Here is a 21220-nt window from a genome sequence, read left to right as displayed (position 1 = left end):
TCACGCATGTTCAGAGTTAGAAGCTGATTGGATCATGAGGACTCTTATCTATCTATCAGTGGAGTCATCCACAGACGAGATCGTCATTTGGTGATCTAGGGCCTAGGAGCAGGGAGTGTCTCATGGGAGTGTGACCCGGGGACTATGTCTTCCCGGCCCTTTCCTCTCTGGTTCTCTTTTCCTTTTTCTGCTTCCTGCCTGCCATGAGGTGAGCTGCTTTCCTCCACCTCAGCCTCCTGCTACACTTTTCTACGTCACCTCAGGCCACAGTGGCTCAGAGGTGGTTACCTCTGAAACTAAGCCAAGGTGAACCTTTCTTCCGTTAGTTATTTATGTCAGGTGCTTTCTGCAGCAATGCAAAGCCAGCTAACACGCTCGCTCATGATTTTTAAAGCTTTTGCTTAGCGCCACACCTGTCCTGCTGGTCTTGAACCAATGGCTTCAGACTTTCCTAGCACTACTGGGAGAAAGTCATAGAATTGTGCTTATTGGCTCCATTACAAATATATGGTTTCCAGTCTGAGCAGGTGCTCATCTGTGTTGAGCAATCCGTTCACTGAGCCCTAGTCAGGGTCCTCCCCAGGGCTCATGATGATGGTTATATTTTAATCTTTTTTTTTCTTTTTAGTCCTTTTCCTCAATTCCTTTTGTTTCTTAGTGGACAGCCAATTACATGTTAGTGAGAAAATGGAGTTACCAAGAATGAGCCCTCCAAATTTTTCTTTTCTTTCCCTTTGAACTTTTTCTCTAAGACTACAGTATTTTCTTTCTTTCTTTTTTTTTGTCTTTTTCATTTTTATCGGTACCAGGGATCGAACTCACAACCGCCTGCTTGCAAGGCAGGTGCTTACACCGCCAAGCTAAATCCCAGCCCCAAGACTACAGTATTTTCAAATGCAAGTATTGGCTCCATTGTTTTCTAGCTGTGGGACCAAGCCAAAGAAAATCACCTAATATTTTTGTGAATTGATTTTCACATATATAAATTGATGATAATATCAATCTCTCCTAATTACAAACATAATAAATGCATGTGGCTGAAAAAATATAGCAATATAGAAGGGTTAAAAAAGAGGTCACTGTCTCTTCACCTTCATCTCTAGTTTAAAGCGATTAGATAGTTCACATGCTGTAGTTTTGATAATAAACATCAAGGGAAAGTTTTCATATCTCCTTCTGAGCAATTCAGTGCTTAGAGTGTGCTGATAAAAGTCACTCTCCTTTGTGTTTCTCTTCTCTTCTCTGGTGATCCTGTTCAGCAACTGTTATTTCCTTTAAGACGTAAGTGAGGATCAGGAATCAACCTCTGCTCAGGGGTGTGGCGCATATCATGCTGCTGATCCCAGTAAGAACTTGCTGTAAACACAGATCTTAATATCTGAGCCCTCGATGAATGGCGCACTTTTCTCATTTGATTGTAATTACCCAAGAAAAAGCAGCCTAATAAGGGTTAGGAGACACTCCCACAAGGAGCCAGTTGTGCTAGTATTTGTAGTATGCCTTCAATGAAGTTTATGAATCAGCAGAAGAAAGAGCCAGTTCCCATGGAGAATTTCTCTGGTTCTCCAACTACTTCTTGGAAGACAGTCCGAGAATTAATTAGTATAAACAACTTTCGGTGGCGCCACCGCACAGGCCTGCCGCTTTTAAGTGTGAAGAAAAGTAGGATCCTTTCTCCACTGCAGTTTGGCCTCACGCTCCAGCTGGGTTCTCTTCTGCAGCGTGAAACCTGCTCAGTGGCCGAGGTTGCCACCTACTGAAATCTGGTTTTTGTTCTGTGTGATTTTAAGCCTTGTATGTTGGTGTTTGTTTCTCCTATGAAATCAATGAAGAAACAACGAAGGAATGGAAATGAAGGGGAATCTCTATTGGTACCTGTTTGGCTCAGGGATGGCGATCGACGCTTCTCTGATGACTTTTCTGTGTGGAAATTACACATTGCTCCCCGGTGCACATTGTTATCACGTTTCAGTGATAGAAGCTGAAGCTTAGAGGTTCAGCGATTTGCCCAGAGGCATCATTAATAAGGAGTGGGACCAAATCACACCTTATTATAACACTACCCTGAGCTGCTGTTATACTTTATGTATTTCAAATAGGCACACAGTTGTGCCTGCACCACTTTCTTACTAATCAAGCTGCAGAGGAGTCTCTTTTTACCCATGCCACATCGTTTTCTAGTATTCAGGACAGTGGAGTGACAGCACGGGGCTAAGTGCTGAGCACCTTTGCTGTACTGACTCTGGCTCTCAAATCAGCCAGGCCCGGGTTTCGCCTTGGCCTTGTCACACTGTGTGAGTGGAGACACTGCCCAGCTTTTCGGTGTGTAGTTCCTACGTTATTCAGATGTGAGTACTGACGGACTCTACCTCATTAAATTGATGCAAGCATTACATAAAGTACACGGCAAGTTCTTTACTCTCCCCCCCGCCTCCTTTTCTTCTTTATGGTGCTAGGGCTTGAATCCTATGCCTGGAGCACATTAGCTAAATCCTCTACCTCTGAGCTACATCTCCAGCCCTTTGTGACTTGGTTTCTTTGACTTCAAGTAAGAAAACCATAGTTACATTTTTCTTAGTATTATGGAGAAAATAGAGTTGGATGACAAACAGTGAGCAATTGATACTGTTTAGTTATATTTTTCTCATTTTTAAAATGAGAAGAAAGATATTAAAAACTTGCGTGAAGTCAGGCAGCTAGAAAGTGACTAAACTAGAGTTTGGAGTCAGATTCTTGCGATTCTGAGGGCAGTGTTTTTAATTATTGAACTGTTCTGAAAGATGGAAAATCTGAAGAAAGCATAGTCCGCAAGCTGACCTGATCCACAAAGTTGTGTGAGGGGCCCCAGGTTGAGCTGCGTGGTCTTTTTGCACCTTACAGGACCTAATGACTGATGCTTCCTTGTGTTAAAGTGCTCATGACCCCCTAACTGCCAGGGATGGGGCTGGGATGTGTTAGGAGAGTGCATTTTCTGGAGGAGCCAACAGAGTTGCCATATTTTTATGGCCTGAAGCCAGTGTGTTCTTAGTGGCTAAAGAATTCAGGTTTGATAGTCAATGTGTGGAAGTGATCTGAATGCCCAAGACAGATGAGCAGATGTATGAATAAATAACATAGGACACATACACACACACACCCGTATGATGCTATTCAACCTGAAAAAAGGGAACCTTGCAAAATGTAACAACAGAAATGAACCTCAAGAACATTCTATTAAGTGGAAAAGCTAGTCACCGAAAGACAATTTCTGCCTGAAATATCTAAAGTAGTCAAATCCATAGACTGAAGGAGGTAAATGAGAAATTACTAATTGAGAGGCATAAAGCTTTAGTTCAGCACAACAAATATTGAAATGTCTTATGCGCCATTGAGCCTAGAGTCAACAATAATCATCCTACACTTAAGCATTTGTTTTTTTTTTTTTTTTCCTTTTTATTGGTACCGGGGATCGAACTCAGGACTGCCTGCTTGCAATGCAGGCGCTTATGCTGTTGAGCCAAATCCCCAGCCCCAACTTAAGCATTTGTTAAGTGGTGCACTCAGGGGTGTGTGGAGGGTGTGCTTAGCAGGTGAGAAAGGTCCCTGGGTTTAATCTTAGAAAATAAAATCATATTAAGTGTTCTAACCACAATAAAGTAAAAATTAAAAAAGGAAACTTCAGATTTGAGGATCTGATGAATTTTCATTATGAAAGATCCGAGGAACTATGGCTAACATCCTGGTTCATTTCCAACTCAAGCAGTTATACCCCCGGCACTCGTAATTTTCCTGCTGTTTTAATTAGGAAGTGTGGCTGCCTCTCCCTGTGTGCTGCTGAATTGTGTGCAGCACGGGTGTATCCTGCTCATCTTATGACCAAGAGAGCTGGGATTTCATATGAAAACTGCAGCTTTAGTATTTCCATATAAATACATTATGTAACATAGGTTATTCTTTCTCATACCAGAGAGACCATGAGAAACTGGAAGAGTAAGTGAGAAAATGTATAACAGGTATTATGAAATAGAAAGAAATTGTTTAAAAGGAAAGATGAATAGGGAGAGGGAAGGGGAAAATGAAGGGGAGGAAAAGAAATAAAATGAAGGGGCTGGGGATTTAGCTCAGCGGCATAAGCACCTGCCTTACAAGCAGGCAGTCATGAGTTCGATCCCCGGTACCGATAAAAAGGAAAAAGACAAAAAAAAAAAAAAAGAAAGAAAGAAAATGAGAAAAAAAGGAAACAAACTTTGTGAAAAACGGAAAACAGACTGAAAGGAAGGGAGGGCAATGGGGAAAAAGAGGTACCAAGATCTATTATGTACAGACACAGAATCTCCATGATGAATATGATCATTCTGTGTATCTAAACTGTACCAGTAAACTCAATGGAAAAGTAAGTTACAGTTCCTCACCCTGGCTTTTCTTCAAATGATTTCTAAAAACTCAGTTAGATCTGAGGTCCATGTACAGAATTTTAGTCAGTTATGTCTTGGTAAATCATTTAATAGTTCTAACTTTATCTTTCATTTATCAACTGTCATGTCTTTGAACCTAAAGTCAAATTTATTGTATCATCTTTCTATCATCTTCTGGTTTTGTGACTTCAGCTATTAGACTAAGAGCAGTGCTTGAGCTGCTGAATGTCAGGGAACAGCAGTTTTCTAGGCAGGCAATGAGTCCCCAGGGTGATCCTCAAAGTCCCACCCAGCCCTGGGGTTGCGGATCTCTTCTCTGAGTGTCTTGAGTGTCGGTCTGCCTCCGTCTGCCTCGTGGAATTCAGAAGGTGCCAAGGCACTGCTGCAGACAGTCTCCAGCTCCAACCTCCACCCCCCATTTCTCGCAAGGGCCTCTCATCTTCTTGGCACCACACCTAACTGTGCCACGCTGAGCGAGTGGAGCAGCCCTCCCAGGTGGCCAGGCTGTCTGGCCAGCACCCTCCCGTTTTCTTACTGTTTATCTCCTCACAGACTGTTGAATCTGTCACGTTTTTAATTTTCTTCCACTATTTAAATTTTTTGGCACCATTTATAATTTTTACTTATTATAGAAACCAGTGATTTCCTTATACATATTACCAATTTTAAAGGAAATTGCTGAAATTTAGAGGAAAACTGTTTGCTTACAGAATCTTGTATTTTTTTTAAACTATACTCCTTTTATTAGTAAACTTATCTTTGTGAGTTATATTTCTAGCTGCATCTGATTCTGTCTTTTTTGAGGCAGCTCTACTTGGAGATAAAAACATTGTTTTCTTTAGAGGACTATTAAGAGAGTCTAAAACATGAGTAATATTTTTCCATTGAGTTTTAAATTTTATAATTGAGATCTGAACAAACTGGCATGAAATCTTATAAAAGCGCATACTTTCTCTTTAAATATGATAAACTTTTTTAATTTCAGGAACCCCCATAAATAATGTTAAATTCAAGATGACGTTTATACTCCATAACATTATATTAACATAATTGATAGAAAAATGTTCATCATATAATGTGAATATAAAATAGAACTTAAAACTCCATATAAAATTTTGATAGTCAGTTACTGTTAAACTACATGCCCACCGAAAGAGGTCTGGGAGCAGAGCAGAAGAAAATGCTAAAAGCCCGACAGTGCGTTGTCCTGGATAAGGGTACCATGCATGAGCTTAATTTTTTAGTTCTTTTATATTTTCCAAATTTTACATATTCAGTGCATATTATTTTAATATTAAAAGTATTTCATAATATTACCCAAGGGACATACCATTGAGTAAAAATAATTTTGTATTTAAAGATATGATTTCTACAAATTATAAGTTATTGTATGTAAGTTTGAAGTTGTATCTGGTTTGGATTGGTTGGTTACCAGGCCGAAGGAAACTTTAATGATAAAAATAACAGTTGGATTTGATACTTACAGCTGTCCAGCTGCATTGCTGTAGTAAGCCTATGTCATCCCCTGTAGTATCAGGTACTCCCCTCTATTGATCACCCTAACCCTCCTCGCCATGCAGGCAGAAACAATACAATAGCCAGGCATGAAGAGAGTTGACCAAGGGCATTCGACTGCTAAGCAGGCCTGAATCCACTGTGTACCTCTCTTGTTCTCTGTCAGAGTAAATCAAATACTTTTTCCTTTTTGAAAAGAAAATATAATGGAGGCCTTTGGTACTGTTCTTGCTTGTGATTATGTTCCTGTTGTTAGTGAATACATTTGCGTATGTGGATACAGAGAGCACACCTGGACCATAGAACTGGTTATGTCCTAGTTCCAGTGCTGGACATTGGACAAACGATTGCTCATTGAATCCTTGAAACAACTGTGTGATACAGACATTTCAGTCTCTGTTGTACAGATGTAAAATGTAAGGTTCACAGCCTTGTGAATTTTGGAGTTGGAATTGGACCCAGTCTTTCCAAGTCTGTTGTTGCCCATGTTCCCCGAAAGCCGAGCGACAGAAAAGTGTCCTTAGAGCTCTCTGGGAAGAAGGAAGCAGGATGCACGATCTGGAAGACTTGTGCTACAGAAAGCCAAACTGAGGACAGTTATATAAAGTTATCCTGGTGTTATTAGGCTTAAGGGTCATACTATGTGGGTAGATAAGACTGGATTTAAATCCATTTTACACTCTTACTAGCTGAGTGAGTTGGGACAGTACCTAACATCTCAAATCTAGAATTTGCTCATGTGAGAAGCAATAGTTACAATTCTCTTGAGGAATGAATGAAGTAATTTATGTAGAGATCTCAATGCACAATCATGGAGTAAAAATAGGGCTTTGCTAATCTTAGTTTTAAATGATAATGAAGATTATGAAGATAATAATGATAATTATAAACCAGATGTTGCATAGGTCTATGTAGCTATGAAAAAATTTAAATATGAAGCCAAGCCTTTAAATTGAGTTGGGGGGGGAAAAAGCCCATTGTAATTGAAGTATTCTTGAGGACAAAAATAAGTTGATAAAATGAGGAAGACATAAATTTTGTCTAGCATATTAGCCTGATGGATTTGTGTTTTTATGTATGAATCATATTCCTTTAATCTGTGTAATCTGAGCAGAGTATGCCTGGGTTTCTGCTTGACGTATCTGTTAATACAGAGAAACATAACAGAAGGCAGAACAAGAGTGAGGAACTCCTGTGTGACTCAGAGACCAGGAGAAGTGTGTTAGGTGGAGAAATCCAGGTGGTCTTTAGGTCTTGATATAGGACTAGGTGGCCATGTTCTTACATAGCCATTGCAATGGCCCTGTGGCAGAAATACTTCAGAAAATGTATGTTAAACAGCACTCTTTGGTTATTTTTATCTTTTTGGTACTGGGGATTGAACTCAGGACCTTGTGCTTCCAGGCAGGTGCTCTGCCACTAGCTATACCCTCAGCCCTCTTTTGTTATTAAGTATCAGTTTGAATAAACATTAATAATTATTTGGTTGTAATCTTTTCTTCTTATCCTCTTGCTCTATTTTGTCCTTTTTTGGTCCAGGATTGGTTTCCTTTAGGCATCAGTAACAGGACTTTTATGCCTCTCATGTTACCTATTTTTTGAAATAGGGATTTCACTAACTAATGAGAGGTTCCCTTTATCTCTCTAGCTCTGTAATTCCACAATCTTTGTAGTAAGATATTATTTGTGACTCTCAGGCCAGCAGTTTGGACCATGTACTTGCCAAGTATTTGCTTGTGAGTCCTGGTGCCTTGGTTGATATAAACTTGACTGGTTCATGAGTTAACAAGAACAGTCCCGTCGGAAGGCTGCCTGCCTTCCATTTGTTACAAGATGGCGCTAAGGAAGTGCAGTGTGCAGTAACTAGCCCCTGTGCACTTGGTGTTTCCCTCATAGCTTCTTTTCTGGTTAATGAGAGGTTGCTTAGTCTTATTCAGGCTTAAACACTTGCCCACTTGTTAGCATCCAGTCTGTTTTCTGGAAAATGGATGATGCGCTAACAAGACATGTTCTTCTAAAACAGGATTTCTTTTTAAGCCAGCGCAGTGTAATAAAGGATAAACTCGAACCAGGTCAGCAGCTTCCTCTTTTGTTCCACAATCACCTTTCCCATGAATTCATTCTTCCTTCCTTTGTTGTTTGTATTTGTTGCCTGAATTTTCTTCGAGCTTCTCCTACAGTTATAATTTTTTTTTGTATCAGACACCACAACTTTATGAGAAAAGCACACATAAGCCAGGTGCCCTTAGACTGTGCCCATGTTTCCTGAATTCAGAAAAGCTTTTGTCCTCCTGTAGTCAGTGAGTTTTGAGCATCTGCTGATGTTTTCCTTAGGTTCCTTCCCTCAAGTGGACATGTCCTTAAGGGACAGACACTTGGAGTTTGTGGCTGTCTTAAATGAAAGCAAAGCGTGCTCTTGTAGGAAATGCCAGGTAACCTCTAAATAGCAACAGCCATCGGAATGGTACAGAAACCTGTCATTTTCAGTGAGTAAGCACGCACACATGTAAAAACCCTTTTACCTGGTGAGGGCTTGCAGTTTAGTTCTCGGGATGCTGATAAAGAGAATGCCTGCCCATGATGAACACTTTTCATGTGACAGCAGTTAACACAGCACTAATCAGCTTCATGGTGAATCACTTAGTGTTTCTTAACCTTCCATTTCATCATCCGTGGCCCGAAGTAGCTGGTCTAGAATGTGGTACTTGGTCTGCCATCACATCCTCAGCACTACTGATATTTGTCCAGATAATTTTTCCTGTGGGGCTGAGGAACTGTGCATTGTGTGATGTTTGGCAGTGTCTCTGCCTTCTGCTTCCTACATGCAATGGCAATCCCTTAATTGTAAAAACTGAAACTGTCTCATAACATCACCAAATGCCCACTAGGGGGCAGAACTGCCCAGTTGAGAGCCATTGGTCTGGAATTATATTAGGCATATTCAAACTTTAAAATGTTTCCATACTCACAGTTTGTGAACATAAGGACTATCAGTGTCTGGTGATAAGTAGTTTTCTGTTGAGTGGCATGAATGAAGAAGAGTTTGACTTCAGGTTTTTGGGAAGGCTTTAATACTCTTTTGAGTTTGTTTTTCTCACTGAGTGAAGACTTTTTATTAAAGTGTGAAAGCAGTCATTTTGTTGGGCAAATGCATGTGGTTGGGATGAGCTGCACTATTGGGTAAGTGCTACTAACGTAGTCATTAAAGGTAGAGGCAGGTGCATTAACAAACATCCCAAACAGCTATGAGTGGATGGACTGTGGAGGATGGATGAATGAAGGTTCTGTTTTCGCTAATGCATTTGGCTTTAGGTAGTCTTCTATGATTGATGCATAAAATGGTGATACAGCTGGGTGTGGTAGCACAGGCCTGTGGTTATAGTGGAGGCTGAGCAGATTGCTGCACAGTCAAGGCTAGTCTAGATTACATAATGAGTTCAAGACCAGCCTGCATTACATGACGAGACACTGTCTCAAAAAATGGTGAAATAGTGACAAAATTTTAAAAAGCCATGCTTATGAACATCATGGAGTGACATCTGTTCTTCTCTGGGTCCCCTACATGTCTGTCTGCCTCTGCTTTTCACTGCCATTTTGTGCTTTTCTCCCTGAGCCTCTAACCTTTTTTCCCTTTTTTCTTTCTAGTTTTTGGCTGAATTGATTTTCTTAGAAGTTTCCATGTTGTACCATTTCTTTGCATCAGACACTATGATCTTGTGGGAAAACGAAACCCATCACATTTGACTGTGAATGCTCATCTTAGCATATTATGTGCTCACAATGCTGTTATTGATTTGGTACTGACAAGTATTGTCTGTATTTTACAGTTGAAGAAGTGGATAACATTTGAAGTGAAGGCTAGTTATTAGTTATCTTGATTCAATCATTACATAGTATATACATGTGTTAAAGCATAATGTTATATCCCATACATATAATTTATACTTGTTACTTAAATTTACATGTCAATTATAAATTGCATGTCAATTAAAATTATATGTAAATTGTGTGTCAATTAAAGTTGTGTCAATCATTTGTAAATATATGCCAATTAAAAATCAAGTAAACTAGGGATAGAGGTAGAGCTCAGTGGTAAGGTGCATGGTTGGCATGTGTGAGGTGCTGGGTTCAATTCTTATACCAGCAAAAATAAATAAAATAAAGCGTAACAAAATAAATTGAGGCTCAGATTTGTGAAGGCATAGAACCAAGTGCTCACATTTATAGGGCGAAGAAGAGGGAGGAGTTACATGGGCTGAGAGTTGCTGAGCCCAGATGTAAGACTAGGCCCATAACATTAAAGTAGAGGATAGAATTGAGATGGGGCAGAGAATTTGATAAAAAGTATCAAAAATTTGATAAAAAGTATTGAATCTGTAGCACAAGAAGGCCAAAACATCTATCTTTAGATTTTGGCTTGAAGTCATAAAAATAACTGTGGAGAGTGGCTACTTTGTGAGACCATAGCTCTGGTGATGGTGATATCTTCTCGATAAATTACTGGCTATCAAGAATTCTCCTCCTAGGTTCATTTTTAATGCATGCTGTTGATGACTTTCTTCTTTTCTCCCAGACCTTCTCTGACCATGCCCCACAGGAATCTGACGGGAAGCTGCAATGTTAACTGTGGTTGTAAAATACACGAGTATGAACCAGTGTGTGGATCGGATGGGATTACATACTTTAACCCTTGTCTGGCTGGCTGCATTAATAGTGGCAATCTTAGCACGGGGGTGAGTGTACTTCCTAAATTCCTCTTCTGTGGCTAATCCAATATCCTGTAGCAAGGATGTGAGTGAATTCATATGCATTTGTGCCATGGTGATTTCAGTCCCCCTTTTCAAGGAGTCCCAAATAACCTACCCAATACCGCTGATGGATGCCTAGCGGGAAGACAATTATGCAGTGCTATCATTTTTTGCCAGGGATGACAAAAAGCGATGCATTTGTGCCTAGAGATTTGGTCCTATTTCAGCCTCTCCTGTTTTAGTGTTGAGCCAATTCAGTGAAACTTGAGAAGATTGGGCTCCAGCTTTTCCATCTGATCCTGACAGGACTCTTCTAATGGACTGAAGGTCAAGGTGACCACAGCTGGTGCTGGTAGGAGAGCCTCAGAAAGCACCTGCGCTCGTCAGAGTCTGGGAAGATGAGCGGTGGCCATTTTTTTACAAAGAGCAGTCAATTCAACCTTTATTTAAACTCCTCAGAGTAAAGATATTTCTGTCAATTCAAGAATAGGTTATTTTGAGAATTCCCTTCCCTGTGGATTAAAAATAGGCTGTAGTACTGTGGAAGGAGGTTTGCATATCCTACTCCATTCTCTGTTGAGCCTGGCTTAAGTCTCTGCATAAAAGTAGATTATAGGCAGCTGCTTTAATTAAAAGGTTAATATGCATCTGTTTGCTCTGTGCCGGTGATAGGGTGTGGTGCTACTGATGGAATGTTTTAGAGATGCCATTTTTGATTCTGAGATTGAAACTAGAGTGATAAATTGAGAATTCCTGGCGCTGGTTCCTGGCACCTTGTTGGCGAGCTCCTGTGTAAGAGAGCACGGGGAAACAGAGAGTTCTTCCTGCAGGCAGGCTGAGCCTCTGGGGCACCGTGCTCCTTCTTTGAGCCCCAGCAGAGCTGGTAAAACAGGGGCCTACCTTAATTCTTGTTGCACGGCTTCTCTCAGTGGGTCCTCTGAGGACCCACTCAGCCGATTTCCATTCAGTGATACACAACAGACTAGACCGTGATAGTGAATTGATTGGCTCAGCATTCACTAACTTGTTTTGTGTAAGTAATGCCAAATGAAGTTCCATTTTTCACTTTTGCATTTGTTTTCATGGGAATTTTGGTAGTTAACTGAAAAGATTTGGTCTTTTTTTGCTCTTCTGTAGCTTCAGTCCTTTGGACAATTCTTGGTAGAGCGGTAGGGAGTCACAGATATTTGCTGGGGAAAGTGAACAAGTGATTTGAGCCTCAGCAGACAGCTGAACTGTGTGGGGTGCAAGAGCAGCGCAGGCACGAGCCCTAGTCACCACACTTATACATCCATGGTGGGGTGATTACGCATCTGTAGGGTGGAGGCCACCAGGCAATGAAAAAGGCATTGAGGCCGGAGCGCTCACCACGTTTGTGTTCTGATCTTTTTTAGTAGACATTAACTTCAGGGCCTTCAGTGTGCTCGTGGTGGTACTAGTTAATCTGGAGAGTGAGACTGAGCCAGGCATTTAGAGAGCAGGGGCGTGCAAAGTAGTGTGGTGAACACAGATGAAACTCAGGGTCGAGTTGCTGTTTCTGAGGACTGAAATGGAGACCTGAGAGTTCTGTGATAATCAAAGCATAATACATTTGGGACACAAAACGAGCATCCTGTAGGTGAATATCATAGAAATACTGAGCACTCCTCTAAAAAGTTTCAGTTTAAACCATTTTGACTAGACTGCTTCCTGTCATCAGCAAGGGTGACGTTTTTGGTAAAGTTTTCACAATTTAAAAATACGATGGTTATTTTAGAACATAAAGCTCAACTTTTTCTTGCTATTCCTGTGCCACATTTTGCTTTTGATTGGTTGTTCCTGTTTTGCCACTTAGATTCGGAATTACACTGAATGCACCTGCGTCCAGAGCCGCCAAGTGATCACCCCACCCACCGTGGGGCAGCGTGGCCAGCTCCGAGTGGTGATAGTCAAAACCTATCTGAACGAGAATGGGTATGCTGTGTCGGGGAAGTGCAAGCGGACCTGCAACACGCTCATCCCCTTCTTAGTGTTCCTGTTCATTGTCACCTTCATCACAGCGTGTGCCCAGCCGTCAGCCATCATAGTCACACTCAGGTGAGACCAGCAGCCACTTCTGGGAGGTGATGGCGCAAGCAGCATCAGGAAGGGAAAGGACGACCGTAACATTTTATGTTCTGAAACTATCTTCGACTAGGTTCTGGTCCTATTGTTTAGTGAACCATCATTTGGGTCCTTTCTGTTCCTGACGTCTCTGCCCTATGAGGTCAGACTTCAGGAGTTGGAAGCCATCTCTGTGCGAGCTCTGAGAAGCCAGACCCCAGAGGAAAGCAAGGTTGCTAAATCATGCACAGTGCAGAAGCTATTATCTAACCTTGCAGGTAGCCAGTGCTGTACCTTTAGGACCCGTGAATGCTTATGCTGGGCCTGCATTTCACAGTGCTGAGTTCATTCATTTGACTCTTGTCTGAAATTTTGGAGTTGGATCAAAGAAAAGGGTAGACTGAAAGTGGGTTTTTTTTTTTTTTCACTTACTCAGGCTGTGCTTTTCTTTGCTGTATTATATTATCCTGTTTGTATTTTTGTATTTATGGGAGAACATGGCAGCTACTTCTGTTGTGTTAAAAATGTTGATGCTGCCACATTCAGATCATGATGCTGGTGTTTGCGGTAAAGGTTTCAGGGGCAGAGGCAGGAAGGAGCAGTGGTGAGACATCCATACAGGGAACAGAGTCAGCCGTTATTTCTCCTCCAGCTCTTCAGAACCTTACCATGATAGGCATCCGTCATGAAGCCGTGCTGAGGTGTCACTGCCTAGTGAGGGTGGGTGGCACCACGTTGTCCTGGCTTCTGTCCTCCTGGATGCTGTCCCAGGAAAGCTGCTCCTTGGTAGTATCATAAAGCGCAGGAAAAGTATGTTGGTTTGTTCCCCACATTTGTTGATCAGCAGCTATTTATGAATGGACAACTATGTTTAGAGCTGGGCAAATTGCTATAAAGCATAGAGAATTTGGGGACACCAGGGATGCTGGCCCTTGGGAAGTTTTTCCATTGTATACCTAGAACCCTAGGATAAGATATGTGATTATTTTGTTTGTCCTGGGTGTATGTCATTATGTTGCCCCGGGTGGCCTCAAATCTCTAGGCTCAAGTGATCTCCCCTCAGCCTCCTGAGTAGCTGGGAGTACAGGTACATGCACTCACCACTTAAAAGCTGTGTGAACTGTTAGTAATTTAACTCACTTAATAATGTAATGCTTTGCACTTTGGTTTCATGGGATGCTAAATAATCCACCAGAGGGCCACCAGGGTATGGTGTTCAGACATAGCAATTGACCAGTTGTCCTCTAACCTCAGTTTCAGAAAGGAGTCCTGTAATCTCTGCTACTTGCAAAATCAGCAGGCTCCAGCCTTCCTGCCGCATGGGAATTACTTTGGGCATGAATTTCAGCAAAAGGACAAAGTGTGATTTAGAGGAGTTTATTCTTTCTCTGATTTTTGGCTTTTTTAAAATATAATTTTTGGCTGTATTCTTTGTTTTTATTTTTATTCTTTCTAACCTGAGTGTATTATGGCAGTAATTTCCATGGACACGTCCAGTGTTCTGGAAAGTTCAGGCAAGAAGAGAAAGAGGGTACAGTTTTAAGGTAAAATGTTATAAATTATTTAAAAACAAAAAAGAATAGCTCCCAATTTGAGCTATGTCTGCCTTTTCAGCCAAGAACCGCTGACCTTCCACTAGTATTTTCCTGGAAGCAGTTAGAATTAATTGAATTGTTTTAGTGTCTTCATTGAGGAGATCTTCTTCTGTCATTTGGCCCTCCACCTTGCTTGGCTGGTGTTAGTAAGTTCTAGTGAATTAAGTATTAAGGCACAGCGTCCCTTCAGCCTCGGGCTCTACTTGAAGCAAGCCTGATTCGGCACCTGGTTTCTTGGGGCTGCTATGTTGTAAAAACCTGCTTTTCTTTCCCCTACTGTAGGTCTGTGGAAGACGAAGAGAGACCTTTCGCTCTGGGGATGCAGTTTGTCTTGCTGCGAACACTTGGTAGGTCCCTGAGTTTCCCAGCATGCCTCTCGGTTCCTCCTGTTTGCAGCAGGCAAATGCCCACCGTCCTTTACAAATGCCAGTCATTTGTTATTGTTCATGGTGAGGAATTTATAGGTTTGAGGTGAGGGCACACTTCCTTATTTCAGATTTGAGCTAAAAGCCCACAAGTTATTTTGAAACAGAAAAACAAAACCGACTTTGGGTTGGTTTCCTTTTGATTGTGAACATAAGCTTGGGCAACATTCTTTCCAGTTTGTGTAGTAAGAAATATGTAATCAAGAAATTCATAATGGGTTTGTTGTTCTGGCATTTTGGACACTTTTTGGCTTCTTAACATGAAAGTGAGAAATGGACACTCATTTTACTTGTAAAAATTTCAGTTTCTTACTTCTTTATAGTAATGTTATTGGCCTGAGCAAAGAGGACACCTATCAAGTTTTCTGAGGAAAACAAAATTCTAAAAGGAAAAAAGTGATATGCAGAACTTTCTTCAACAGGAAAATCACATTGGTGTTAATGTCACTATGAATAGATTGCATGAAGAGTAATTTGTGCAAATGGGTGTCACCGTGTTGGGACAATGACCAGGAAGAGCAGGTGAAGTGGCCATTGCCTGGTCAGTTTCAGTGAATTGCTGACTGACTTCCTCATCACCACGATTAGTTTTTCTTTCTTCACTGGCAGCTCGCCATTGTTTTCAGCTGCTATGTTCTCCCTAGTGATCAGTGCTATTGCAATTGGACCAAAAGAAAAGCTTTTTTGATTCAAATTTTAGGTTGTGAAGGGTGAAACATTTTTAAATGGCATAGTCCTACGCTTTGAAGTATTGTTCTTCTCTGGAATTTTCAGTTTGTCATATTTGTGGTTGGTGGCTCAGCTCAAGGATGAGCATTTTCCAATAAGCCCCAGACAGACCCAGTGACTCTAATTCTACCTAATGGGTGGCTTGTTTTTCTGATACCAGTAAGACAAGACGGCACTGTTTTTAAATGTGTGCTGGTTAAAACAAATCCTGACACACACAGTTAACTTGAAAACTAGAAAGTGTTATTTTCTTTTCTTTTTTTTTTAAATTTTATTTTGAAAGTGGTAAAATACAAAAGAACAAGACAGAATAAAGCCAACTAAGATTGTACAGTGAAATTGGTACAGAACTTCACAGCAGGTTACCGGGATAACAGTAACAGGTATCACAGTATATTTTGTTATCTTTATAATAGTTGTTCTTTCAATCACGTATATCAAAATGAGATGAAATACAGAACATTATAGAACTTATCAAAACAGAATATTGAATAGAGCAGTACCATTAATCAGAATACAGCAAAACAGTAATAAAAATATTTGCCTTCAAAGAGATGGTAGAAGGAAGTCCCCCTTATTTGCTGCGGTCACCCTCCCAGGAGACGCTCAGATTTCTGGTTTGCATTTACTAACAGGGGCAACAGGAGAAGAGGGGTAGGGCAAGTGGGATGTTTGACTCTAGGCTGTGCGTCAGTAGGTTCACTATTGCTTAGCAGGGAGGCAGGCTGGTTGTTTGGTTTCACAGTGTCCTAAGTTCCAACATGGCGCAGATCTCAGGAGCTGCTGCTGGTTCTCCCCCTGGAAGGGCTGCAGTCTGCCACACCGCCACTGCTTACCAGGGAGGGGAGGTGCATGCTTCGAAAGTGTTATTTTCAAAGAAAGAAATTGATTCACTGAAGGAATGGGTGGGTAGGAGAAGAAAACGGAATTCCTTCCTTTGGCTCTGCCCCACTTTGATGGCGTGGCGTGGATTATTTGATACAGGTTTGGAGGCAAATGGCAGTCAGCAGCCGTGTGCTGTAGCACCAAGAATGGGGGAGGGAGAGTGTACCGGCTGTTTAGTACTTCATTTAGCCTTATTGTAATTTCTATTGATGCTGAAATGTGCAGTTAGGCTAACAGGCTGATTTCATTTCCTCAAAATTTCAAAGCAACAATACCAAAGAACTTACATTGTAATTGTAGCAATAGATCTCATTTTCACAAAATAAAACTTAGAAATGCATCCCAGCCTTCTGGCCTGCTGCCCTTCCCGTCCTCCTCTGGTCCTCCTTCTCTTTCCTTCTTCCCTCCTTCCTCTCTTGCCTTCTACCCAATCTGTATCTTTACTGAGCACATGTGGGCTTTCCTGCTAGGTTCTTGGGCTGCGAAGCCTAAAAGGTGTGGCCCTGCCATTGGGGAATTTATGAAGGGTCAAGTTGGCAAACAATTTACATAAATCTCATGTTTAGTTAATAGAATGGAGACATACACAAAACACCATGGGACCCGTGTTTCTGCATGAAAGGACTTTAAAGGATGGGTAGGTGTTTGCCAGTGAGGCCCTGGACACGTTTTGGCAAAGGGAGCAGCCTGCGATGCAGCAGACCTACCAGGCAGACTTTCCTGGGACACTAAAGAGTGTCCCTAGCATGGCCCGAACAACAAGCTGCTGCTGTGTCCTGAGCTTCAAAGATGGATTTTGTGCCATAATTGCTCCCGCACCCCAGGTGCCTTTGTGAACTTGCCTTTTGATGTGGTGTCTGCTTATGGGAGACAACACCTCCTCTTCCTGCAGCCACAGACTGGGACTCAACCCACAGACTAAACGCTACTGAACTTAGGCACTAAAGCATTCTGGTATAGCTTCTCAAGTATGTAACGACAAGATCCATTTGTAGTTTAAAGGGATTCGCTTTACATTATTGGTAGTAGACTTTTTTTTCCAGCTTTATTGGGGTATAATTAGACAAATAAAATTGAACCTAAAATGTGTAATGTACAAGTGATAGAGTTTTATGATCTAAAAGTAACACATTCTGAGTTGCAAAGGGGAAGATTTTAAGTGTTTACTATTTAGTGAATGCATATATATGTTTTTATAATAAATTGTGATGAAATGATATATTTTAAAAAATCGAAAGATCACTCCTTTCAGTAATTTCTTAGGCCGTCTACCTCTCCAGCTTAAAATTCATCTTCTCTAGTAAGCCGCGCTAAATCTTCTGCCTCTCTCTCTCCCCACCACCCTAGCGTACATTCCGACTCCCATCTACTTTGGAGCAGTGATCGACACCACCTGCATGCTGTGGCAGCAGGACTGCGGGGTGCAGGGCTCCTGCTGGGAGTACAACGTGACGTCCTTCCGTTTCGTCTACTTCGGCTTGGCGGCTGGCCTCAAGTTCGTGGGCTTTATTTTTATTTTCCTGGCCTGGTACTCCATTAAGTGCAAGGAGGACGAGGTGCAGAGGCAGCAGCGCCGAGAGCTGCCCCTCAGCACGGTGAGCGAGCTCGTGCGCCAGCCCGACGCTGCGGCGAAGCACGCCCGGACTACCTCGTGCCCGGCCTTCTGCACCCCGGGGGAGGTCCCCGAAGACACTGGCTTGCAGAAAGGCGTGGCCTCTGCAGTGCAGACCTCCCCCGGGCCCTTCCCGGAAGCAATAAGCTCCTCTGCAGAGCCAGGGTTGGCGGAGAGCCCTGCTGCCGTGTAGCCCGCCTGCGGAAGCTGGGAAACCACTCGTTTTGTTGGTTGAGTTGAACACGGCGACTTGAGAAACACCTGTGCCTTCTTTTTCTTTTTTAACCTCTACAGACACAATCTCAACCCAACAAAACTCATTGTACACAGCCACTACGGACTGAGGGCTGGATACCTCAACGAGACTGGAGCCTTTCTCTCCCCTCTGCAAGGAGGAGGTCGGTAGATTCGGTACTTCTCCTGCTGTGGTAGTTTACTGCTCATGCTGCAGTGTGGGGTGAGACTGAGGTCCGTGGTTGACACAACCACGGAAAGGGCAGTGGCCCTGGGTGTCGTTAGGATATACTTCAAATCGTGACTTTGCTTTTGCAAATCGAAGATTTTAGATTTGGATGTCTACTGTGAGCTCTGCTACAAAGCACAAATGAATTTGCCTCATCTATGCAATTTGATTGGGAAAATGTAAGTGCAGCATGTTATCTTTGCTTTCAGAGAATAAAGCAGATTTGTTTTTTAAAAGAGAAGCTGAACGTTCCCTCAAGTACTGTTAGTAGCATTTTAAGCCATAGCAGAGTTATCAATCAGGTAGAATTTTTCAAATGCTTCAAAGGAATCATATGCATAGTGTGATGAAAGGAATGGCTACATCGTTTCATAAGACACTCTTTTAGTCTGTCTGCCCCATCACAAGAGGCTGCTGAATCATAAGTCTGATAGCTTGAACATAAACCTCAGTATTTCATCAGGGGCTTTAAGACTAGTGTGCTAAACAATATGGCTAGACACTGTAATTTGAGATGCATCATAAGGAAACGGATGGCTTTCTTATCCAAGGAAATTGCTGTCAAAATTCCTTTGGCTCATCAGATCATGTAAGAGCAGTGAAGAATTACAACTTTGACATTCAAAGTAGCTGAAAAAGAAATTCCAGAGGTAATGCTGAATCCCACCAGAGCATTTAATTTATATCTGTAAAGCACTGGGAATTCTGTATTGTATCTTCCCTTCCCTTCTCCACCTCTTCTCCTCCTCCTCCTCTTCTTTTTTATTTATTTCTTTTTTGGTATAGAAAATTGCTGTAGCTGCTCCTAAATATGAATCATTAAATCAGGAAAGCTTTCTCTGGGATATGAAAATCACTCTGAATACAGGAGAAAGGAGATCTGTGAGCTAGACCCAGAGGAAGATCCTTGGTAGAGAAAATGATTTACAAGAACTTGGTCTGTCATATTACATTGCACTTTATCAGAGACACAATCCTTTTATATCCTGTCCTCTTGATTCCCTTTTTGTTCCTTCCCACAGCAGTCCTGAGAGAGGGCTTTTCTTTTCCTCAGCCCACTTGGGGCTCATGGTCCGTCATTCTGTACAGAATCCCCCAGCATATCACTTCAGTTTACTTTTCTACCTGGTGCTGAAGATGGGTGCCCTCCACAGCACTCAGGGAGCTGCAGAAGGGAATTTAAGGGCTCCAGTACCGGCTAGAGTTGTGGGCTGTTCCTGCCAAGGAGCCCATGCTTGTGTAAGGCCAGCGAGAGACATGGTTTATACTTTTCCGTGGACAGAGGTGATGGACTGACTCATAATCTGGGCTTTGTGGTTTCTCTCCTTGCTTGGTTGCACGGGTAAAATCTGGTGTTTTCCTCTCCACCCAGCCATGGCATCTGGCCAGTGGTTCTCTTGGTTATGCTCAGTCGTGGAGGGGATAATCACGGTCAGACTGAACAGCAGCTGCCAAGGGGAAAGCGCGTGGCTCAGGTGATAAGGACTTGTCCTTGGTTCCTGGGCTGACTCCCAGGGGAGGGAGCTGTCTTGCTTAGCTGTGATTGAGATTGTGTCAAACTTTGGTCCATGTGAGGACATTGAAGATTTTCAGAAAACATGGCTGATTCACCCAGTGACTACTATGGGGATTCAGTGTTTCTGTTTATCGATGAACTCAATCCTTTGAAGGGAAAATATCCTTTAGTATTGGAGCTAAACATATGTAGGGGGAGCGATTGTTCCTTAATTTTTCTCTAACCATTAGACTACTTCATGAGAGATTTTGGGCAAGATCGGCATTGCTTTTTGGTGCTATGATTGTTGAAGTCATGGGGGCAAATTAGAGAACGCCAGCCTTTCTCCCCCTTGAATAGTCATCCACTTAGCAGGCACTGCCAGGGCACTGGCTGTCTGTCAGATACCAATTTCCTGATTACTGCCTGCTACTCCATGAAACCTCTGGGGGTGATTATGTTAGAAACTGGCCTGACGTGTTCCCTGCAATGTTAGCATTGTCCGTCCTTATACTTAGTAATAACAGGTGTACCATTAATGTGCTGTCGGTGGTATAGATAAGTAGTAAAAATGAAGGAATGACGTTTTAGAACTGTACCGATTAAGAATTGTTCCTAAAATGCTTTAGGCTGTGGTCGCATCATGGGATATCATCTTGCCTACTAAGTGACTGTTTTAAGGATGATGGTATTTAATTGTATATATAAGGTCTTATGTGTTTGTTTATAAACTGGTTATGATACTTTTAGTCATGGCTCTATAGACATTATAATTGTCATGCTCTGTGCACTTAGGCTTTAAATTTCTTGTTTTGGCAAAAAGTCATCTCATTCCTTTATCAGTTCTGTAAATTAGTGTTTTTGAGGTTTAATATTCAAATATACTATCCTTGAGTCCAGCCTATTAATTTTGAAACTCACAGGGTATGGAGTGGGTGGTTTGGAGACATTCTTTGGGTTGTCCTGGTCCTAGTAAGCAGTTAGGCCGTCATGGTGACTCTCACTCTGGGAGGCAAGGCAGGAGGATTGTGAATTCTACCCCAGTCTGGGCAATGTAGCTACTTTTTGAGACCCTGCCGTAAAATGAGCTGGAGATATAGCTCAGTGCAAAGGTCCCAGGATCAATCCCAAGTACAGGGAGAGCAAGAGAGAGCAAGAGAGAGAGAGAGAGAGAGAGAGATTAAGAGCGAGAGCGAGAGAGAGAGAGAGAGAGAGAGAGAGAGAGAGATTGAGAGCGAGAGAATGAGAGAGAGAGATCAAAAGTCATTCAGAGTCAC

The 21220-nt window shown here is 42.0% G+C and overlaps 1 protein-coding gene across 4 annotated transcripts in view; it reads left to right on the top strand.

Annotated features, from left to right (window-relative positions):
- Slco5a1 (solute carrier organic anion transporter family member 5A1) overlaps positions 1-21220 on the top strand; it is a 133089-nt gene that overhangs the window by 109343 nt on the left and 2526 nt on the right. For 3 of the 4 annotated variants that reach the window (XM_023561703.2, XM_023561702.2, XM_023561701.2), the window contains 4 exons: positions 10483-10642; positions 12492-12733; positions 14617-14681; positions 17721-18689. In XM_023561703.2, coding sequence (XP_023417471.1) covers positions 10483-10642; positions 12492-12733; positions 14617-14681; positions 17721-18178 — 925 coding nt within the window. In that variant the 3' untranslated portion in view covers positions 18179-18689. Of the gene's footprint in view, positions 1-10482; positions 10643-12491; positions 12734-14616; positions 14682-17720; positions 18690-21220 lie in introns of those variants that run through there. The other variant, XR_002789272.2, reaches the window with a different exon arrangement.

This window comes from Cavia porcellus, unplaced genomic scaffold, assembly GCF_034190915.1.
Source record: "Cavia porcellus strain 051 isolate PalLab524CR breed Dunkin Hartley unplaced genomic scaffold, mCavPor4.1 scaffold_10, whole genome shotgun sequence".
NCBI classification, from domain to species: Eukaryota; Metazoa; Chordata; class Mammalia; order Rodentia; family Caviidae; genus Cavia; species Cavia porcellus.
The sequence above is the reverse complement of the archived record's forward strand: the minus strand, read 5'-3'. Positions and strand labels throughout refer to the sequence as shown.